The 20,636-nt window shown below is 32.1% G+C and overlaps 2 protein-coding genes across 2 annotated transcripts; one reads left to right on the top strand and one right to left on the bottom strand.

The window, feature by feature from the left end:
• The first annotated feature begins 268 nt into the window (after positions 1-268).
• On the top strand, positions 269-5,657 carry LOC145327627 (vitellogenin-like). Its single transcript, XM_080171168.1, has 6 exons — positions 269-328; positions 917-995; positions 1,371-4,166; positions 4,255-4,462; positions 4,545-5,155; positions 5,232-5,657. Exons 1-6 carry the CDS (start codon positions 291-293, stop codon positions 5,493-5,495), a joined length of 3,996 nt encoding a protein of 1,331 aa, XP_080027294.1. The 5' UTR covers positions 269-290; the 3' UTR covers positions 5,496-5,657.
• A 67-nt stretch (positions 5,658-5,724) lies between these two features.
• Positions 5,725-19,683, bottom strand: LOC145327635 (uncharacterized). Its single transcript, XM_080171178.1, has 13 exons — positions 19,587-19,683; positions 18,293-18,343; positions 17,713-17,790; positions 15,636-15,714; positions 14,971-15,035; positions 14,267-14,339; positions 9,587-9,632; positions 9,170-9,230; positions 8,628-8,664; positions 7,664-7,724; positions 7,290-7,404; positions 6,700-6,794; positions 5,725-5,915 (listed from the first exon to the last, which is right to left on the bottom strand). The coding sequence occupies exons 1-13, from the start codon at positions 19,637-19,639 to the stop codon at positions 5,803-5,805; spliced, it is 927 nt and encodes a 308-aa protein (XP_080027304.1). The 5' UTR covers positions 19,640-19,683; the 3' UTR covers positions 5,725-5,802.
• Between the last annotated feature and the right edge of the window lie 953 nt (positions 19,684-20,636).

The following is a 20,636-nucleotide window of genomic DNA, read 5'->3' as shown; positions in this document are numbered from 1 at the left end:
CTTGACCGATATGATTCTCTTATTTAGTAAAGCTTCTGATGGGATCAGGAAAGATTAATAACTATTTTGGGGAAGAGTACTTCCACCCTCTTATCAGATCTGCTAGTAATTAACTAAGAACCAAATAAAACGAGATAATTACAATAAAAATTAGTAAAAAATGTTTGTCAAAAAGCTATCCGTTATGGACGGAAGAACCTATTTATAGAAAAGCTTCACTTTTTTTTATTTTTGCTGACACTTCAAAAATTAGTGGGGTAACAATTAGTCTGATTTTGGGCATCTCAAAGATGAGACCCTTGTGTACTTTGGTACTTTTTAGTACCTGGTAAGTACTTATGTACTTTGTGTTTATATTTATTTGCCAAGGAAGATCTCTAAATTTGCTTATTTCCATTTGCCTAAATAGATACCATAAAAAATACAAGAAAATTTTTGACTGTGATTTTTCTTCATATTTAAAGGATTCAGAAGGTAAAGGAGGATTTTGTTAACCCCCCTTCACCAAATATATCTAAGTCAAAGTTAACTCTCCATATTAAGAGAATTTTAGACAATAAATTTTTGGACTAAATAACCATTACACAGAAGTGTAAGTTGTCTGCTACTCTATAATTAACTTTTTCTGCCCGTTAGTCCATCCATAACACTATAGGGGAAATGTGAATTTTTCGGTTGCTATTTAAGAAAGACAGCTGAATTTTTTGGTGATACTCCCTCTCTTGATTAGAATCCAGTACATATCTTTCAAAAGTCAAAAAAAAATTTCTTTAAAGTTCTAGTGATTTATTGCATATATTTTCTTTCTGTTTCGGACAACAAATGCTATAAAACTTACTTAGTCTGTTTGTTTATTCATAATTATGTTTTTGCTTTGCTACTTATTGATGTTGTCATCCTTGTTGTTATTATACAGGTACAATTTTGGAGACTGCTTCATACATCCTCTTGGTTGGTCACAAGACCTGGAATATAGTTATGAGTATCACTCACAGGAATGACAATAACTTTTTTGTATGCTCTATTATATAAAAAATTAAGGAAATGGATATTTGCCCTGGGATCTCAAAAAATGTCTGACCTAATAAGTAACTTTCTATGTAAATCCATTCATTTTATGATAAATCCTTAGGTAGGTAAAATTCTCTTGAAAAATTATGCATGAAAAAAATTACACTTAGAAGCATTTTACCAACTAAAAGTTAAAATGAGAAACCCTACTTTCTGAATTACAAAATTGACACCTCAATCTGAAAGTAATCATTTGTTTAAAAATTTTAAACCCTTAGATTCTAATCATACAGTAGATTAAACAATTTGTGTAGATAAGAAGCTGATACATAGAAAGGTAATTGTCATGTATTTACCAGATTTTGACAAGTATTCCTGAAATCAATGTTACTCAATATTCTGGCCTCACTCTGAAAGCACTAATTAGAATCCAACCTCAGGAAGATAGCTCTTACCTTCTACAACTTGAAAACCCTCAAATTTTCTCCCACAATGGAGTTGTCAATTTCCTTAAGAATCACACTGCTAAAGGAGGTGAATTGGAAAAAGACATTGATTCATCTTTGACTGATCCAATCAAAGTTTATCATAAACATGGTAGTGTTGAGTTTCTAGAGGTTGATATTGATGAACCCGTATATATTACAAACTTAAAGAAAGGAATTGTTTCTCAGCTACAAAACGAATTTAAACATAAAAATAATGATAAGGATAATCATGTTGAGAATGAAATCAACACTAATGAAGATGGAGACTTTCCAGTTGTGTTTTTGTCTGAAGAAGAGTCAATCACAGGGAAGTGTGAAACATTGTACAACATAAACATTGTTCCCAAATATATGCAAAGTCAACATTCAAATAATTGTAATGATAGATCTGTATTCAAGATTGTAAAAACCAAGAATTTTGATAAATGTTCTAGTTTTCCTGTTTTCCACAATGAATATGGAAGATTGTCTCTAACTGATCGAACAAGTGCATCTTCATCCCCAACACATTCATCTCAATCAACTTCCTATCTTTGTGGATCTCTTTCAAATTATACTGTTCTAAGTTCAACAACTTACCATAAGATTATAATATCAACAAGTGAACAATTGTCCAACAAGGATCATATTTTATCCACTTCTGACTGTTTTCTGAAATTAGATTCAGTTGAAAATGTCAACACCATGATCCAGCTCTCAATGTCAGTAAAGAAAATTGATTCTTTAAAATACCAAACTAGCCCAATAAACTTTTACAACAGAAACATTAACACCCAGCAACTAAACAATAACATCAAACAAATAATTGTGGAATCTGTTATGAATAGTGTTTCTTCAACATCTGTAGGCAGTATTCAAACAGTCAATGAAGCTATTAAACTCCTGACTCTAGATGAACTTTTGAACTTGGAAAGATCTTTAGTTCAAGATTCTGATATAGAACATGAATCAAAGATTACAATTTTGAACCACCTTTATGATGTTATTTCATTGGCTGGAACTGACTCAAGCTTAAGGTTTATTAATTCTAAAATACTTTCTGGTGTTTCTGGAGATGACACATTTTATTGGTCAATGCTAGTTTCAAATGCACTGAGAATGATGAAAACCCCATCAGATGATTTATTTCAGGAATATATTGAACTACTTAAATCAAAGCAAGCCCAATCTCATCCACTTTTAAAAGCTTCTATTGCTATGGGACTGACAGAGAGGATGAATCAAGTTTGTGTAAATAAAAGAGCATATGAAAATACTTATTCATTTAAAATTTATGGACAAGTTTGTACAAGTAATTCTAGTTTTATTACCAAGAGTCTCATTCCATTTATTGAATTAAATCTTATTGAAAATGGCAATGAAGAGGATATCAATGGGATCATGATCTGGGTTAATGCCCTTGGAAATCTGGGAACTACAGACTCAACTAAGCTATTGATAAACATAATAGAAGGAAAGTATACCTTAGATCCTCATGCAAGATCTATTGCAGTTTACAAGCTTATTAGGCCAACATTTTCTAATCCAACTTTGTATAGAGAAATATTCTGGAAATTAATTGAGAATCCCTATGAACATCACCAAATCAGAATGGCAGCCATTACTGGTCTAACATATACTTCTCCAAGCACATTTGATATGCAGAAACTAGCATTGAGCACCTGGCATGAACAATCAAACCAGGTTCATTCATACATATATTCTACTCTGTCCACACTTAGCAAATTACCAGATGAAGTTGCAGAGTACACAATGATCAAAAGGAAAGCTAATCTTGTTCTGCCATTAGCTAAACCATGCCATCTAGGATTACATTTTTCACAAAACATTCAAGTTAATGAATTTGTAGAAATTCTTAGATCTGCTCTCAGTCATAAGCTTCAGTTTGTTGCATCAGAAGATTCAATCTTGCCTAGGTCTCTCTTTGCAAGAGCAGAAATGAAAGGATCTGTTTCTCACATTCAAACTCTTGAAACATCTATCTATTTGCAAGGTGTAGAATCTTTAATGAAATCATTATTGAAAATAAACTCTGCAAAAAGAGCAAGATATACTTATGACAAAAGCAAAGACATAAACAGTATCATTGAAAAACTTACTTATCATAACCAGACCATCTTCAGTCCAGAAATTCATCTCTCCATCAAATCTTTTGGTCTCCAGTTTTTCTCTTCATTAAAAACTGGAGTGCTGAAAGAAGAAATTGAAACATTGTTCAAACATATTAAAACTCATTTTTATAAAAAGAGGAATTTTTCAAAATATTTTGATTTGTATGGCTTCAATACTCTTGTACCAACTGATTCTGGTTTTCCTGTTGAGGTTTGTGAAAGAAATCCAGTACTGATCACACAGACAATAGATCCCAAAGAATCTTTTGAAATAGATGGAATGATTACAATGGCCAAAACAATTAAGGCTGGTGTATTATCAACACTAACAAATAAACAATATAGTGCTGGGATAGATGTTGAAACATCTTTATCTGCTTCATTAAGCATTGATCTTTCACAAGATGAATCCATTTATTCAGCAATAATAAGTCCTAAAGATGAAACTTCTTTGAATGTCAAAGTAAATCCATTTACAGCAGTTAAGCCATTTGTAGATTCAAAGAATTTGAAAGGAGCTGTAAATTCTATTGAAACTTCAGATAAAGATTTTGAGGCAAGATATATTTTATTTGATTTTTATCATGAAAATAGTTTTAATTGATTTTTTAATTTTTTTATTTACTGATTTGATTATGTTACAGTTTTCTGAGATATATGGAGGAACACTTAAAGTAGAAGCAAATATTGATATGGACATTGACAAAAGTACTCTAATGAAGTTCCTTGAATTGAATGCCAAGAAACTGTCTACTGTCCCAAGTTCTCCTGTACTTCCAATGAGAAAGCTGAAACTTGCTGTAAACTTGGATTCATTACTAAAACCCCAACTTAAGTTTTCTACAAACCTGGGTAAGTTTTTTTTTAAATTCTCATATATTTCTAAATTCATAGTATTAGACAATCATATTTTAATTGTTAATTGATAATTTAGGGGGTATGAACCTAATAAACAACATTACTGCTGAATTTTCACATCAAACAGAGCAAGCTCATTTTCCTGCTGATAACCTTGTTAGAAAAGCTACTGAAACTTATAAAATGAGAGCATCACTAGATAAAGATGATGACAAAATAGTTCTAACAACAAGCATGGGTGATGAAAACATAAGAAATTATTCATTGCCATTGTCTTTTGATGACTATTCAGGACCTTTAGACATACTTTCAAAAGTTTGCACAGTTGGAACTGAAAGAATTATTACATTTGACCAGCTAGAATATGACTTTTATATGGAAGATTGTGAATATGTTGTTCTGGCTGAAAAATCATCAACATCTGACTTTATCATCACTACAAAGAAGGATGAAGATCATCAATACCTGAGCATTTTTATTGGAGGACAAACATTTGAAGTCTTGTTTCCTCATGTAAACTCAACTCAAAAAAATTCCAAGTTTTACAGATTTGGAGCATATATTCATCATCGTAATGGAGAATATGAAGACAGGCATTTCAAAGTTATCAAAGAGGACAATGGGGTGTATTTGCTGAAGTTTAAACAAGACAGAATTGAGATTAAGTTTGATGGATCTAAATTGCAGGTATTGATAATTCAAAGTTTTCATTACATTCTTTACTTTTAAGAAGATATATTCATTCAAAGCTTTTCCATTTTAGATCACCACCCATCCTTTAATCTGGAGAAACAGAATGACAGGGCTATGTGGAGATATGAATGGTGAACATACTAATGATCTTGTAACAGCTGATGGTTGCTTGACCACCTCCCCAGAATTAGCTGCTGAATCATTCATGATTAATAGCCCTGGATGCACCAAGAGGGTTAACAATAATCATAGCTGTCAAAAGAAAACTACAAAGATTACCAAAATTAATGATATTTTTGATAAACAACTAGTAGTTGATCATATTGAAAATTAAATGAGTAAAAATAGAAAATTACTGAAATAAATTTTAATATTTCATCTCTTCTTTGTATAACATGAATTAATTTTAGTTTTTTCATAATACATTTATTCAACAATAACATTTTTAAAAAATATTCTATAAATCAACAATAAAGATAAATATAATTAATAAAAATCATTTTGGCTTTTTGAAATTTTATCATTTTGCAAAATAACAGTAAAATCATAATTTTATTTGATTAAACATTGAAAATTCTATAATTGCCAGTTAAAAGTATGAGCTTTTTAATAACTTGTATGGCAAAAAAATAATTAAAACATCACAGAATTAAGCTAAAAATAAAGAAAATCAATAATATAATTAAATCTAAATTAAGTTTTGACAAAGAAGCATTTCCAGTCATATCTCCAAAAACACATTTTCTCTTGTTTCCTAAAAATTGTAAAAGATACATTAAGGTTAAAGGAACCCTGCAAGAAATACATCGCACTAACTGCTGAAAGACTGCCACAAGTAGACCCAAAACCCAGAAGCCTCCAGCTAATATATAATGTAATGTAATATTTAATCCTGTGCAACTGCGCGCCTCTTGCAAGGCAGCTTGTAATAAAAAAAGTTATTGGCATTAAAAAATACTTGTGGCAGTTTTTCAGCAGTTAGAGCGGTGTATTTCTTGCAGGCTTCCTTATTTTCTGAAGAAAAACCATTTAAACCATTAAATTTAACTTAACTCTAAAAATCAAAAAGTTAAATCAATGTAAGATTTCCATTATTACAAAGGACAGTCTAGCGTATAAAATATCTTTTCCTAACATGACATAATTCTTCTTTGAGCCTTATTTAAAAAAATTTTAGGATGGTGAAATTTATCATATCCCATGTTAGTTTACCATTACCCTTTTTAGAGACGTTAAAATGGTATCTACTTCTACTATGTTAGGTACATGACATCAATAGTAAGAGTAGGGTAAATACCTTGGCCCATAAACAGCCGAATCTCATTACCATGCACAGTTACGACTACCAGACAAAGGTCATGCAATCAAAGGGTTGGTTGTCTGTTGGGTAACACAATACCCATTGGGCGAACGGACGCTTTACACCGTTTATTATAAGGAGTGAAGTTAGTTTCAAGATGCATTAAGAGGGATAGAACCAGAAGCAACATTTCTCACCCCCTCCCCCCCCCCCCTCTAGAGATGTAATTATCTGTAACCTGCTAGATCTTGCACTACTAGAACAGCAGAGGTATCTTCACAACAATTCTTTGCTATTCTTGTATACACTGCATCTCTTGTACCAAGCACAAACCTTAATTAACAGAATGACAATATGCATAGAACATAAATATAAACCTTTCATATTGGGTCGACAGCCTCGCATCAGCCGCCTTTAAGCCCCAGTAAAATCAATCTTTTATAATTTTAAAAATCAGCTGGAAGTCTAAACCTGATCCAAATATGGCATCCCTCTTTTCAAAAATATTTTCAAAGCATTTAAAGGGTTTGAATTTGAGGCAATCCTATTCCAGTAGTAACGGTTTTTTTTGTCTGAGGCTTACGATCTTAATAACTACAATATCATAATTTTAGGTAAGCTTCACATAGGTCCTGTCATGGTTTAGACTATTTTATTCAAGAATTAAGTGTTGGGTTGGGTTTCAGCTTTTTTCTGTACCCTACCTTCCACTTTGAAAACAGAACCCCTAGTTGCCAGGGGACTAGCAGCTTGGATTAGTTTTTAATTAGATATAAGAACTTCACAAGAATACTTATAATCCTAGTTAGATTAACCATCTATCCTTACCTATCCACCCTAGCATGAACACCTTCTTCAGGATAAAGAACTTGAATAGTATGTATCCCAAGGCCAGGATCTTCAACCCCAACTGAAAATTCTGTGCACTTTTTACAATCCTCCTCTGAAAATTAAAATTAAGATTTTTTACTTTTTAAAAAAATATTAATACATCATAACCTAATTTTAAAATACTTTTATTTTTTTGATGAAGAATAATAAAAAATACAAAGATAAAAACAGATTTGATTGACAAAATGATGTTCATTTCAATAAAGAAAAAGATTTAAGTTTGTTGTGCAAATTTTTAAAAATAGAGGCACTTTTGCAGCTTTCTAAAATATTTCGGTCATGACAGTTAAGCCCTTTTAATTAATAACTACCTTTTTTGTTTCCTGTTTTACTTGATTTTTTACTTTTACATGTATTATCACATTCTGTTACCTGCAAATAAAATTAATACTGTATAATAAAACTGCTATGCCCCAAGAGGTGATCAAAATAAAAGTTAAGGTAAAATTCGTAAAAAAAAAAGGACCTAGGAAATCTCCTACAAAAAATGACCAAGGATATCTTCTACAAAAAAAATGGGGGAGATTTTTTTGTTTTTGGGGCGGTTGGGGGTGTCCCACCCAGGTGCGTCCAAGCTTTTTATTTTGGGGGGGGTGAAAAATTTTTAGGGGGGGGTAATTCGTGTTTGGGGGGGGTAAAATGGCGCGCAAAGCGCGCCGCAAATTTTTTTTACCCCCCCCAAAATTTTTACCCCGGGGGTAAAATTTGCCTCGGGGGGGTAATTACCCCCCCCTGAAATCTGTTGGCAGGGGTAAATTTAGTTTACCCCCCCCCAAAATTTACCCCCGGGGTAAAATTTTTTGGGGGGGTAATTGAAATTTTATTTAATATATAGTGCCTACGGCACCCCCAAAATCGTTTTGGGGGGGTAATCGCCCCATTACCAAATTTAAAAACCTAAATAAGAGGTATTTTTGTTACATAACTAGTGTAAATCTATCAAAAAATAATTTAATTTTGCTAATGATCTCTTTCATATGAAAATTTATGGCATGTAAATTTTTTTTCTAAATATGCCTGTTTTTGAAAGCAAATTATTTAGCAATTATCCTTGAACTTGATTTTTAAAAAAAAATTTGGTCTTAAATGCTTATGGTTATGTTAAGAAAGAAATCCCGCATGGATTAACCCTCTCAATAAAAAAAAGTAAAACAAAGTCGGTTCACTTGATAATATTATTAGGTTTTTCTTCTTTAAAGTTAAGTGATAAAAAATTTATAAAAATCTGATTTATACTATGCTTTATTTGTTTTTAAATCTTGTTATATTTGTTACCTCTGTTAGGCAAAGAGGGGGTTGATCATCATAATATCTTAAATAAAAGAAAATTTTTGAAACTAGCTCTTTTCGTTAATTTAGGCATATTGGATAATTGTCCCATCAATTTCAAACTTAGCATCGTAGTAGTAAGGTAAAATTTAGAAAGCATAGCAACTTTATAATGTCCATACGTCCATTTCAAACATGTTAAATTTTAACTTTGTGACCAAAACTTTTTTATTTGATATAATCATCCTATTTATCTTATTTATGGAATGCTTATTCCTAGGACAACAAAAAATAATGTTATATGCAAAACTCTCTATAATCAAGTACCAAAATGTAGGTATACCCTTAAAACAGTATTTAATTTAGACACTTTCCAACAAATTTCCAACAAATTTACTTACAATTTTGTTTCGACAAATACATTTATTTTTTCCTAATTAAGTTCTGATAATCTATGATTTTTAATGTTCGTTTGTCCTATAGTTCAAGAGCTTCGCTTTTATGGAAATTGTCATCCTTGTTTTTCTTTAATCTAATTAATATCTTACCCTTTTTCCCGATTAATTACTGTGAAGTAGAAAGAAATAGATGATTTCCAATGCAATAGATCTAAAATATAAATATCTTTAATTGACTTCGACATCTCGAGACTAATAAACTAGTTTTAATCTTATAATTGTACATTTTTATATCTCCGTAAAGCTATTTTTAATACGATGCGTTAAATAATTATTTCAATATGGCTTCGAAACAAATTAATATCCGCTGGATTAGAACATGTTTTTAGCCATATTGAAAAATCTTGTATAGCATTGTATTACACAAAATTTCCCACGAATATTAAAAAAATAATCATAAAATTATAGCAGTTTTTCATTTTAATATTCGCGAAATGCTGTCTATAATATGATGCGTTAAATAACAATTAAGATTTCCAGATTTGAAAAAGAACTAATTAGTGCTACCTGGATCTGAAGTGCTTCCAGGTAGGATCTGTACACTTACTGTTGCCTGCCAGGTTAAATAACATTTTTTCCCCAAATCTACTTACTTACTAGTTAGATGTCTTTTATTGTAGCAAAACTACTCTTTAAGTGTTTGTCTGTCTTTAAAGAAAGCCTAGCAGAATTTTTATTCGAAGTGCAGATAATTCGGTGCTTTCACATAAATTACCTGTCAAGCACTGGACCCCTCCATTCACCCCCTTTTTTTCTGCGGTGCTACCAAGTACTAAATATAACCAAACATTACCTAACAGGACACTAAGAGTGAAAACGCAGAAAATTAGTTTTTCTTCACTTCCACTAGCCTTCCCCTCACCTTACATTATTATTTTGCCATAATTTTTAAAAAAAATCGACTGCAATATTTTTTTGTAAAAATCGTAATATTCAGCAGTTTTTCCTGTTTTCGCAAATGAGAAAAAATAAGGTTATGTAATAATCTTTTAGTTATAATACATTTTAACTAAAGTTTAAAGATATATTTAATTTTGTTTAAAAATAAAAGTTATAAAAAAATCACACTATAGACAGTATAAATTAAAAGCAAGTGTTTACTTTTTTTCTTAAGTCCTCAAGACAGTCGTGAAAAAATTTGTTAATTATTTTCTATAATTTTAATTATAATTTACGCAAGTAAAGTCACACTTTTAAAGTAAAGTATTCTAGTGTCCTAATATATATTTTTTCAAGAATCATTGTTAATTATATTTTCTCCCAGACATACAGTGATAGGTAAATTGGAGACAATATAGTCTTTTCAAAAAAAATAGTGCAGTAATGTAAGTTAAACTATAGTGGTTTAGAATATACAAAAAATTTAGAATAATATTCAATTTTAAGACTTCCAGACAAAAGTTATGCGTTGTTGTTCCAATAATGAAGATTCCACTCTATAAATTGCAGTTTACCAAACGAACTAAAGAAATTTGCATTGCATATCTGCAGAATGCTATGAATGCAGTTTTAAAAGTTTTGAATGTTTATACAACACAGGGGCGTCCAAGCTTTTTTTTTTGGGGGGGGTAAAAAATTTGAGGGGGGGGGGTAATTCGTGTTTGGGGGGGGTAAAATGGCGCGCGAAGCGCGCCGAAATTTTTTTTTACCCCCCCCAAAATTTTTACCCCGGGGGTAAAATTTGATTGGGGGGGGTAATTACCCCCCCTAAAGTCTGTTGGGGGGGGTAAATACTCCCCCCAAATCTGTTGGGGGGGGTAATTACCCCCCCCAAACTAATTTACCCCGGGGGTAAAATTTTTGGGGGGGGTAATTTAATTATGTAAAAAAAGCACCTACCTAATCTATTAAGTTAATAAGTACTATCCTATAACATAAAGTAGTAAGTAAGGTTTATTTGACTATAGCTTCAGATTTCGTTACTTTTAATACTGAGTTCTCCTTTTTAGGAAAGCTTCACATAGATCCCATGATGGTTCCACACTATTATAGGTCAATCCTTTGAGTGGTTTTAGGCTATTTTTCTCCTCCCTTTTTACCTTTTAGAAAACACGAGTTCTTAGATGCTAAGGGCGCCACTACTATTCAAATATATAGTAGTAACTCATTCTTTAGAACATAAAAATACAATAATTAACTCACTAACCAATGAACCAATATGATACTTTAAAGTGAAGCGTCTTATAGGTCCTGGTAAGTTTTATAACTAGTTTTGAGACACCCTGACATCCTCCCAAAAGAAATCGCCTATAGAAATTCTTTTTCATTATTTAATGAAATATTTAATTTAGTTAGGTATCTATTTTATGGAATCTTCAGTGCTTTACAATTACATCATAGACCCCCCCCAAAAAAAAATTTTCAGTAAAATTTTTTTTTTAAGAACATTCAATTTGGGGGGGTAAATACCCCCCCCCAAAAAATTTTTTTTAAAGAACATTTATTTTGGGGGGGGTAATTACCCCCCCCAAAATGGTTTGGGGGGGGTAAATACCCCCCCCAAAATCGTTGGGGGTGCCTACGGCACCCCCAAGGTAGGGGTAATTTTTTTTTGGGGGGGGTATTGTTCAAAAAATTTTGGGGGTGCCTACGGCACCCCCAAAATCGTTTGGGGGTGCCAAATGGCCCATTACCCCCCCCCTTGGACGCCTATGATACAACATATTATCTTATACTTCCAGGAACATATTATGATAAGTCAATGGCCGAGTAATTTATGTACGTTCTCTATGATGATACATAAAATTATATCTTTTGTAGATTACAATTAGTGGTTGAAACGTTTGGACACTCAACTTCATGAACCAATAAAAAAATTCAATATAAGCTTCCAAAGTAGTTGAGCAAACAAATATCAATACGTTATTTTAAACTTTTGGGACTAGTATAATCGACAGTCCATTGTTCACTCCTTCCCTGTTATACTGCACTCTCTAGTGATAGTCCATTATTCTTGTATTTACCTATCCCTTGTGAGGCTGTCTCCCTAATTTTCAGCTGCTAGACAAGAAAGATGAATTGTTGTAATGTTATTTTTTAATGAATTTATTGTATGCCCTTGACTCATAGCTTCTGCTAGGCAGACTTAGTTCTTAGAAATCATCAGGATCGAGTATTATCTAATGTTCTGAAGTTAGCGTTTTCTCCATAAAATGCCCTGCCTAGCACGGAAACCTTCCCCTTACTGTTGAAATGTATTAATAATAAAGAGGGAGGGAGAGGGGGGGGGGGGCATAAGTTGTTTATTTAGCTTAGATAAGCTTATATTTGGTACTTGCAGGCCTCGCAGGATCAGGGCTCCCCTAGGTAAGGCAAAGGAATACAACTAGCCACCTCCTTCGCTCTTTTGATACAACCAGGTATACAACAAAAACGTCATAGTTACAGATAAAAAACAGGATTTTATTCTGTCTGTCGCAGGTAAATTAAAATCTTAAAAACATCTGTATTTTTTTTCTGAGAAGCTTTATATAAGTGAAATTATTACCCAGCAACAAAGTAAAAATAACATAGAGATATATTCTGGTGAAACAATATGTCAATATGCAATGCAGTAATGTTTATTATTTACTTTTAGCAACAAAATTTTATATTTTCTGCTGACTGATTGCTTTAGACAATTTATATAGCGCCTGTTATTTTCCTTTTTTTGTTCTCTGTCTCTCTCTTTTCTTATTTTTTTCATTCTCTCTCCCTCTCATTCTCTCTCTCAACTCTTTCTCTCTCTCTCTCTCTTTCACTCTCTAACTATCTCTGTCTGTATGTCTCTCTCTCTCTCTCTCTCTCTCTCTTTCCCTCTCTCTCTCTCTCTTTCACTCTCTAACTATTTCTGTCTGTATGTCTCTCTCTCTCTCTCTTTTCTTTCTCTCTCTTCCTCTCTCTCTTTTCTTTCTTTCTCTCTCTCTCTTTTTCTCTTTTTCCTTTATCTCCCTCTCTCTCATTTCTTTCTTTCTTTCTCTCCCTCTCTTTCTTTTCTTTCTTTCCCTCTCAGTTTCTCTCTTTTCTTTCTTTCTTTCTTTTCGTTCTCTTTCTCTCTCTGTACCCTTCATTATCTCTCTCTCTCTCTCTCTCTCTCTCTCTCTCTCTACAAACACACAAACAAACAGACAGACATCGTTCTAATTTGTATTATAAATTACTTATTATTTATTGGACGTTGCATCAGATTTTCCTGTACTCTAGTAAAGTGATACTCGCAGCTGGCTAAAATAACGATAAATCTATCCCCTTTACCCTCTCTCTTCCTAATAATGAACAAACGGACCTATAAATAAAGTCCATTGTATATCAACATTCAACCTACATAAATTAACGACAAATTTTCCCCTGTCAAAATATTCACGTATTGTTTGTCCATTTTTCCAGTAATCTAATATTTGTCTATTAGAGTCTATGTACCCAAAAACATTTACTTTTCAAGAGACAAAAAAAAACTCATAAACATTTTTGTGTTTGACCTAGAGACTTAAGCACAAAAGTATGCGTCAATTTAAAACAAACAGTGAAATATTACACATTTTAAAATAATACTTTCTTTTTGTATTTACTTTTTTAAGATCTTAAAATCAAAATCTTTAGAGTTTTCATTTTATGTAAACTTTACATTTATCCCAGGATATATTTAGGATAATCAATTTTTAGGTTTAAGTCTTAGGATGGTTTTAAGCTATTTTTATGCTCTCCCTAACCCTTCATATACAGAGCACCTAGGAGCTAAGGGCGTAAAGAATAAATTTAAAATTTTTTCATTATATCGAAAAGATTTGTACAATTAAAGGTTTTTTTTAGTGATTGTAAGAATGTATTGGTATTAGACCATTCTTTTTCATTTTTTTAAATCTTAAAATTCGTCAAAAAATAACGAAATTGTTTTTTGGACATAGGGTCATTTGAACGGACATACCAATGTAGGTAAGGAGTATCTTTACCAAGGGATAAGACAATCGCTGTTAAATTGGTGTACATCCCCAAAGATGATACACAAAATTAGCCCTACTGTAAATTAATAAACCAACCAATAGAAATTTAATAAAAGTCCCTAAAATTATTAAGCCAACGAAAAAGAAAACATCATCATAAAACTTTGGGGGCTAGTATAATAAACACCCAAATGTCCTCTCCCTCGCTGATCGACATCGTTTCTGTACTGAAAAGACTTTTTAACTAAAAAAATGTTATTCTGCCTGCCTTTCCACGATATAGATCTGGTATATAATCTGAGAGATACAGGTTCACATACACACACTCGGTACTATTCATACTAAATAAGTACATTTGGTCAGGTTAATGATGACACAACCCAATCTTTCCCGATTTTGTATAATTTTTACGGAACACGATTCCAGTGACGTCATATTTTTCTTTCCCGAAAAAGGGAAAGAGGGAAGAAAAATATGACGTCACTGGAATCGTGTTCCGTAAAAATTATACAAAATCGGGAAAGATTGGGTTGTGTCGTTAATGATCATTAATAAACATGCAGTTAAACGTGCAGTTTTAGATAAAGCGGATGTTCACTTAATTATTTTTTAAAATGGCTTTATTAGAATCATTACTAAAGCCATTAGAAGTGGTTCCTACTTCTACTTTGTTAGGTGCGTGACGTAAATAGTTAGAGTAGGGGAATTCCTTAGCCCCAAACAGGCATAACTAATTATCATTCACAGTTAGGTCTTTCTGACAAAGGTTGTGTAATTAGAGGTTTGGTTTTCTAAAGGGTGTGTGGCCATTTACATAATGCACAGCAATTAAGCAAGATTTGGTTTAGAGATACATCAAAATAAGGTCTTGTCGTGTATCCCGTCCTCATAGGCTATGTTGAGGCTAGAGGCTAAGATTAACAAACTTTTAAAATATTACTAGAAAGATTAAAAAATACATTAATAATTTACCTAAGAAGCATTTTTGTAGGTTCCAGAGATCTTACAAGTTCAGCATGGATATCCCAATCTAGGGTCTAAAAACAAGGATTAATACATCCAAAAGTGATAAAGTAAAAGGTTTTAATAAGAAATAAGGTTGGTTTGAAACACCCCTTATGATCTTTAACACCCTTCTTAAACCAAAATCGAGGGTGGTGTAGGCTTTAATGGTGTATTAGGGATAACAAGAGGCGTGTATTTATAGTGTAAGGGGGGCAGATGTACCTTGACACCTCCATTGGTTGTATTAGGGGGGGGGGGGGGGGGTTGACACCTAGTTGAACCACTTCCCTTAGTTTGAATATACCCCTCTGGTAAAAGAAGAACATTGTATACATTAAGATTAATAACAACGTGATAGCGAAATATCTACATAAATAGTAAAATGCCTTGCAGAAGAGCATTAGGACATGCGGACAAAAATAGCCAGTTATAGAGTGCTTTGCAACTACAATTACCCAGGGATTTTGGGAGATAATCAACCCCAATCATTATAAACAAAATCACCCCATCCCTTGTTTAAAATTAATGGTTGAAAAGTTTGAACACTATTAGTTTAGAACAAACCAATCACATTTCAATAATAAAAGTACCCAAAGTTTTTTAGCTTCGCTTCTAAAATGTTTAAAATTCACCTGAATCGGAAAACTTTCGTGAAAGATAAATATTAGTTCTAAGTCATCCGGATGATTATTGGTCACTTGAATAGGAACTCTAAAATAATAAGATGTTAGTCTGTCTGATTGTTTGTACATCAATATCTCTGTATCAGAAAAAAAATATTAGTTAATTTTTTTCTAGAGGCAATTTCTCTTGGGACGGTGATGGTAGGCTCTCCAGAAATAATCCTTTTCAGGACCTACAAGAGCTACCATGTAAAAGACGAATCACATCGGTTCAGTGGTTATCGAGATTCTTTGGTACCACAGACACAGATCCGGTTACTTTATTAAAGGATTTTTATAGATGATCAAACCAATAATTAAACCATTAGAAACACAGAGCAGTAACAATCCAACAACATTATTGGTTAGAAACTGTACTCATTTTAATTTCATCTTTGATTTTTGAAATTATAACTAAGTATGCACAAAAATCTTGATTGGATTGATTATTATACATGATTGACCATCTAGAGGGTTATAGATCTATTCTTTATCCATTAAACTTTGGGTGTTAAAAAATGAAAAGTTAGAAGGGTGTTTATTCACTTCCGCTTACTATCAAATTCGCAAAGTGTTATTTAATCTCATAAAGAATGTATGGCAATATAAAAAGGCGTGTTTTAGTACAGGAGAAGAGTTAATTACATCTGACCCCCCCTCCCCCCAAAATATTTTTCTATGCGCTTCAATGAACCCTCCCCCCGTATTAAAATTTTACCCTATTAGTAAAGAAAATTTTTGGGGAGAAAAAGGACGATATTTAAACCCTGCCCTCAAAATGAAAAAAAAAAAATAAAAAGCTATGTTAATTTGCTATTGATAATATTGATATTGCTAGTGCTGTAAAAAAGAATTTGTGTCAGGGTTTTTTTTTTTTGGGGGGGGGGTAAAAAGGTAGGGCATCCTGTGATAATTTGCTATTGATAATACACAAGTGTGGAAGTGAACGCGCTCCCTGCTAGCTAAGAGACATTGATGAGTAAAAGAATTTATTTAAGAAATCATTGACAAATAAAGGAATTCGTCCTTGTCTACAAATTTTCAGGGATCCAAAGGGATAAGACAATGGCCGATAAATTGATGTATATTCCCAAATGATTATACTTAACATTATCCCTTCTGTAGATTACAATTATTGGTGGAATCGTTTGGTCACTTAACTTAATGAAACAACCAGGAAAGATAAAAGTTTCCAAAGTTGATAAGCCAACAAATAAGAAAACGTTGTTATAAAATTTTGGGGACTAGTGTAATAAACAGCCCTATGTTCCCTTCCTCCCTGACAAATTTTAACAAAATCTATCTTCGTTAAGTTAACAAGAATAACTCAGTATCTTATCAGCGCAGCCGTTTAATTAAAAAAAAACCATCCATTTGTAGGTAAATGGGATTTAAAACATTTTTACATGAAAGAACTATCTTTTTATGGCTTTTTGATTTTTAATTGCTTATGTCGACTATTTGGCATTAAGATAAAAGTGACATACACTTATCTGGCAAAGATTACAGAACTGCTAAGCATTCTAAATTGTACCAAACTTTTACGCAAGATGTAGAAAAGCTTTGATTTTAAAAAATACAACTTGAAGGCTGAGATATATAAATATTTACTATTTCACTATATATACATTATACACTTCACTTAAAGTTACATTATTTTCATTTTAATGATAATAATGAATGTAAAATATACATGGATGACTGGGGAAAAATATATGATTTTCATTCATACAGTAGAAGGGGAGGACATGGGGTAAAGGGGGTGGATGGGGGATCGTTATTGTAGCCAGCTACAAATTTTACTTTATTAGAGAACATGATAATCTGGTGTAAGCTCCAAGTAAAAACAATCCATTATGTTAATCTTTATTTTTATTTGAACAGCAAGAACAATTGAATCGAATTGGATGGTAGGTTTAAAGAATAAATTTTTCTTCAAGATTAAATGTAAAAGTATAGACATTCAAGGAGACACACAACAGAAAGGGTTTTGTGTCCCCCCCCCCCTTCCCCAACAAACAAAACAAATATTATTCTGTATACTTGCCTTTGAATAGTTCCAGATTTCCCATATAGTTTTTCTTCTGGGCTAATTTCTAAAGTTACTGGGTCAGAATCTTTGTATCTAAAACAAGGAGGGAGTGCTTTCCATCAAAGTACCTAGCGCGCAGAGAACTACCCCCCTCCCTCAATTTTTTTAAATTAAACAAAGCAATTGAAAAATCCTTTTTAAAATTTTTTTAAAGGGGGAGAGGTTACTCTGCTCGCTAGTCACTTTGAGGGACACCCCCAACAAGGATAACAATATCAACCAGTGGCGAAGCAAAAAACTTTATATGAAAGCAGAACTCTATATGATGCTACACAGTAATTGTATGGAATAAGAAAGGTACAATGTTTACTTGAGATTCCAATTTACCCTCCCTTCCTAATCGAAATTATAATTTTACATAATGTATATATGATAAACAAGGATGAACAAATAATGGATTGACAAACAGATAAGGTAAGTTATTGAGCAAATCAAATTTCTCCCTTAGCGTTACAGCCAAGCTGACATACTGACGGAAAGACATAATGAAATATTGGATAGATTCTGTAAGAAGAATTATAAAATATTTATTTACCTTGGTTTTATATCAGGACAGAAATCTGTTGAATTTAGAGGCACAACAATACTAAAATAAACAAGATTAATTTTTATGAAAACTCATGCCTTTTTAAGTTTTTGAACTAAAGAAAAAGATAGCTGTCCTCTGTTTACAGATATACAAAAACTAAAGGACGTCTAAAATGGTTCTTTATCGCATTGTACTATAGACACCTTTCCTCAGATATTAAAAGGAAAAATTATGAGATTGAATCCAGTTTTGTTATCTCTTATTGGGGTCAAAGGCCTGGGATAACAAAACTGTTAACAATCATATGATTTTTATTTTAATATTTGTGAGAAATTGTCCGTAATACGAAGCTTTACATGATTTTTTAGTATTGGTCAGAACTGGTTTAAATAAAACGAATATTTTTCGGTTGAAAAGCTATACTGGAGATTATTTTCAGAAAATTATAATATATAAGAGAAAAGACGAGATAAACAGAATTACACCAGAACAAACACACATACATTCTACTACTTTTGCCATATAACGACTGAAAATTATTTTGCAATGGTTTAAACAGGAAATTGAAAAACCGATGAAAAATGGACAAGTTTTGCTAAATGTGTTACACAGATCCACATATAAATATAAATTTATCAAAAAAGTGGAATTATATGCCCTTTTTTCAAATAAAACCAGCCTCAACATAATATTCTTCATGAAACTATAATTTATAGATAAGTATTATGTTTAATTAAGGAAAGACAATCTAATTTTAAAAGGTCTAATTTCAGACCGGCAAACAGACAGGCTGCAATAGATAAGTAAGATTTTTGTATTAAATTTTAAATTGTATAAAATTTAGCCGTAACAAAATACATTTGGTTAATGTTGCATTTAAAATTTTTCGGTCATGCTCTTGCAATTTATTTCTTATGTTTACTTTTTTAGCAAAAATTTTGATTTTACATTACATTTTAATTTCTTCATTATAAATTCATTTAAAACATAGATTTTAATACTTAGCGCAAACACTCTAACAATATATGTTCGTATGATCTTTTAAGGAGCTTAAATTAGCCCCCCCCCCCTCAAACTCAAACCTACCTCCTACCAAAATGTGTTACCCTGCACCGTCTATTACCTAACCAAACCTAGCCTACGATAAACAAAACTAACACACAAAAATACTGCCCCCCCCCCCTCCCTTATTTTTTAGATTAGATTTTAAAAAGGTGTCTGCTTAGTATATCCCACAAAATACATTAATTTTTCTAATTTTAATGATTAAATGAAAATCTGAAGTACGTTTTTACATTACCTTAATATTAAAACTACAGTCAAAACTAACTTTCTTGCTAATAAGCAAATCATTATTTTTTCTTCTAAAACTATTATATTGTTAAAAAAAACTATTTTTCAACAGCACAGAGGGGTATAGTCCTTTTCACGACATCCCTCCATAAGGAGCGATTCTTCGTATTTTTCACAGTAGCTTTTCTCCTATTTCTAGCCCCTGCGGGGGGCTCTAACCCTGCGGGGCCAATTACCTAACCCTGTGGGGCAATCACCTAACACAATATAACCTAACCTAACCTAAAATAACCTATAAAAAGCCATTTTAAAAATACGAAGAATCGCTCCTTATGGAGGGATGTCGTGAAAAGGACTATACCCGCACAGAGTATCACTTTAAATATGTAAACTTTGGAGGATTTTTTCCAACTATCCTGTCAGGATTGTTTCTAACAACTAACGCGAGAAAAATACATACTTGGGTCTACATTATATCAGGGATCTAAGGGGATAAGACAATGGCCGATAAATTGATGTATATCCCTAATGATTATACACAAAATTAGCCCTTCTGTAGATTACAAACAGTGGTTGAAACGTTTGAATACTCAAAGTGATAAAGTCCCCAAATGTTGTTAAGCCACCAAATAAGAATACATTATCATAAAACTTTGGGTACTTGTGTAATAAACAGCCCAATGTCCCCTTCCTCCCTGAAATTATATATATACCTATATACGATACACAAAAGTGCCTAGTTTTTTAAACAAAAATTTTATTTCAAGATTTCTTATTCATATTTTATATAAAAAAAAACACAATAAAAAAGATTTTGAACATAAATCAAAAATATTTTATCTTTTTTAAGAATTGTACTTTTACTATTTAAAAGATTTTGTGTGAAAAATATCCTAATTCATTGTATATAGGCAAAAAGCAGCTTTCTTTTTGCTAAACATTGCGTTTTTAAACTATTTTTCCTAGAAATACTTTTATCTATCTATAGATATTTAGTGAATAGTACAGATAGATAAAATTTAGACAATAATATTGAGTCAAATGCCTTTCAAAAGTC

This window comes from Acartia tonsa, chromosome 9 (assembly GCF_053477335.1).
Source record: "Acartia tonsa isolate MP-2025a chromosome 9, ASM5347733v1, whole genome shotgun sequence".
NCBI classification, from domain to species: domain Eukaryota; kingdom Metazoa; phylum Arthropoda; class Copepoda; order Calanoida; family Acartiidae; genus Acartia; species Acartia tonsa.
Note: the sequence above shows the minus strand (reverse complement) of the source record. Positions and strands in the feature narration are given on the sequence as shown.

What these genes read in the sequence shown, in the direction of transcription:
- LOC145327635 (XM_080171178.1), bottom strand. Translation starts at nt 19,639, where the DNA reads ATGATTTGCTTATTAGCAAGAAAGTTAGTTTTGACTGTAGTTTTAATA. An exon ending in TGTCCTGATATAAAACCAAG is followed by an intron (nt 17,791 to 18,292) that starts GTAAATAAATAT and finishes TCCTTGTTTTAG; the next exon opens with ATACAAAGATTCTGACCCAG. An exon ending in AAATCTGGAACTATTCAAAG is followed by an intron (nt 15,715 to 17,712) that starts GCAAGTATACAG and finishes TTATTATTTTAG; the next exon opens with AGTTCCTATTCAAGTGACCA.
- LOC145327627 (XM_080171168.1), top strand. Translation starts at nt 291, where the DNA reads ATGAGACCCTTGTGTACTTTGGTACTTTTTAGTACCTG. An exon ending in TTGGTACTTTTTAGTACCTG is followed by an intron (nt 329 to 916) that starts GTAAGTACTTAT and finishes GTTATTATACAG; the next exon opens with GTACAATTTTGGAGACTGCT. An exon ending in TTGATGGATCTAAATTGCAG is followed by an intron (nt 5,156 to 5,231) that starts GTATTGATAATT and finishes TTTCCATTTTAG; the next exon opens with ATCACCACCCATCCTTTAAT.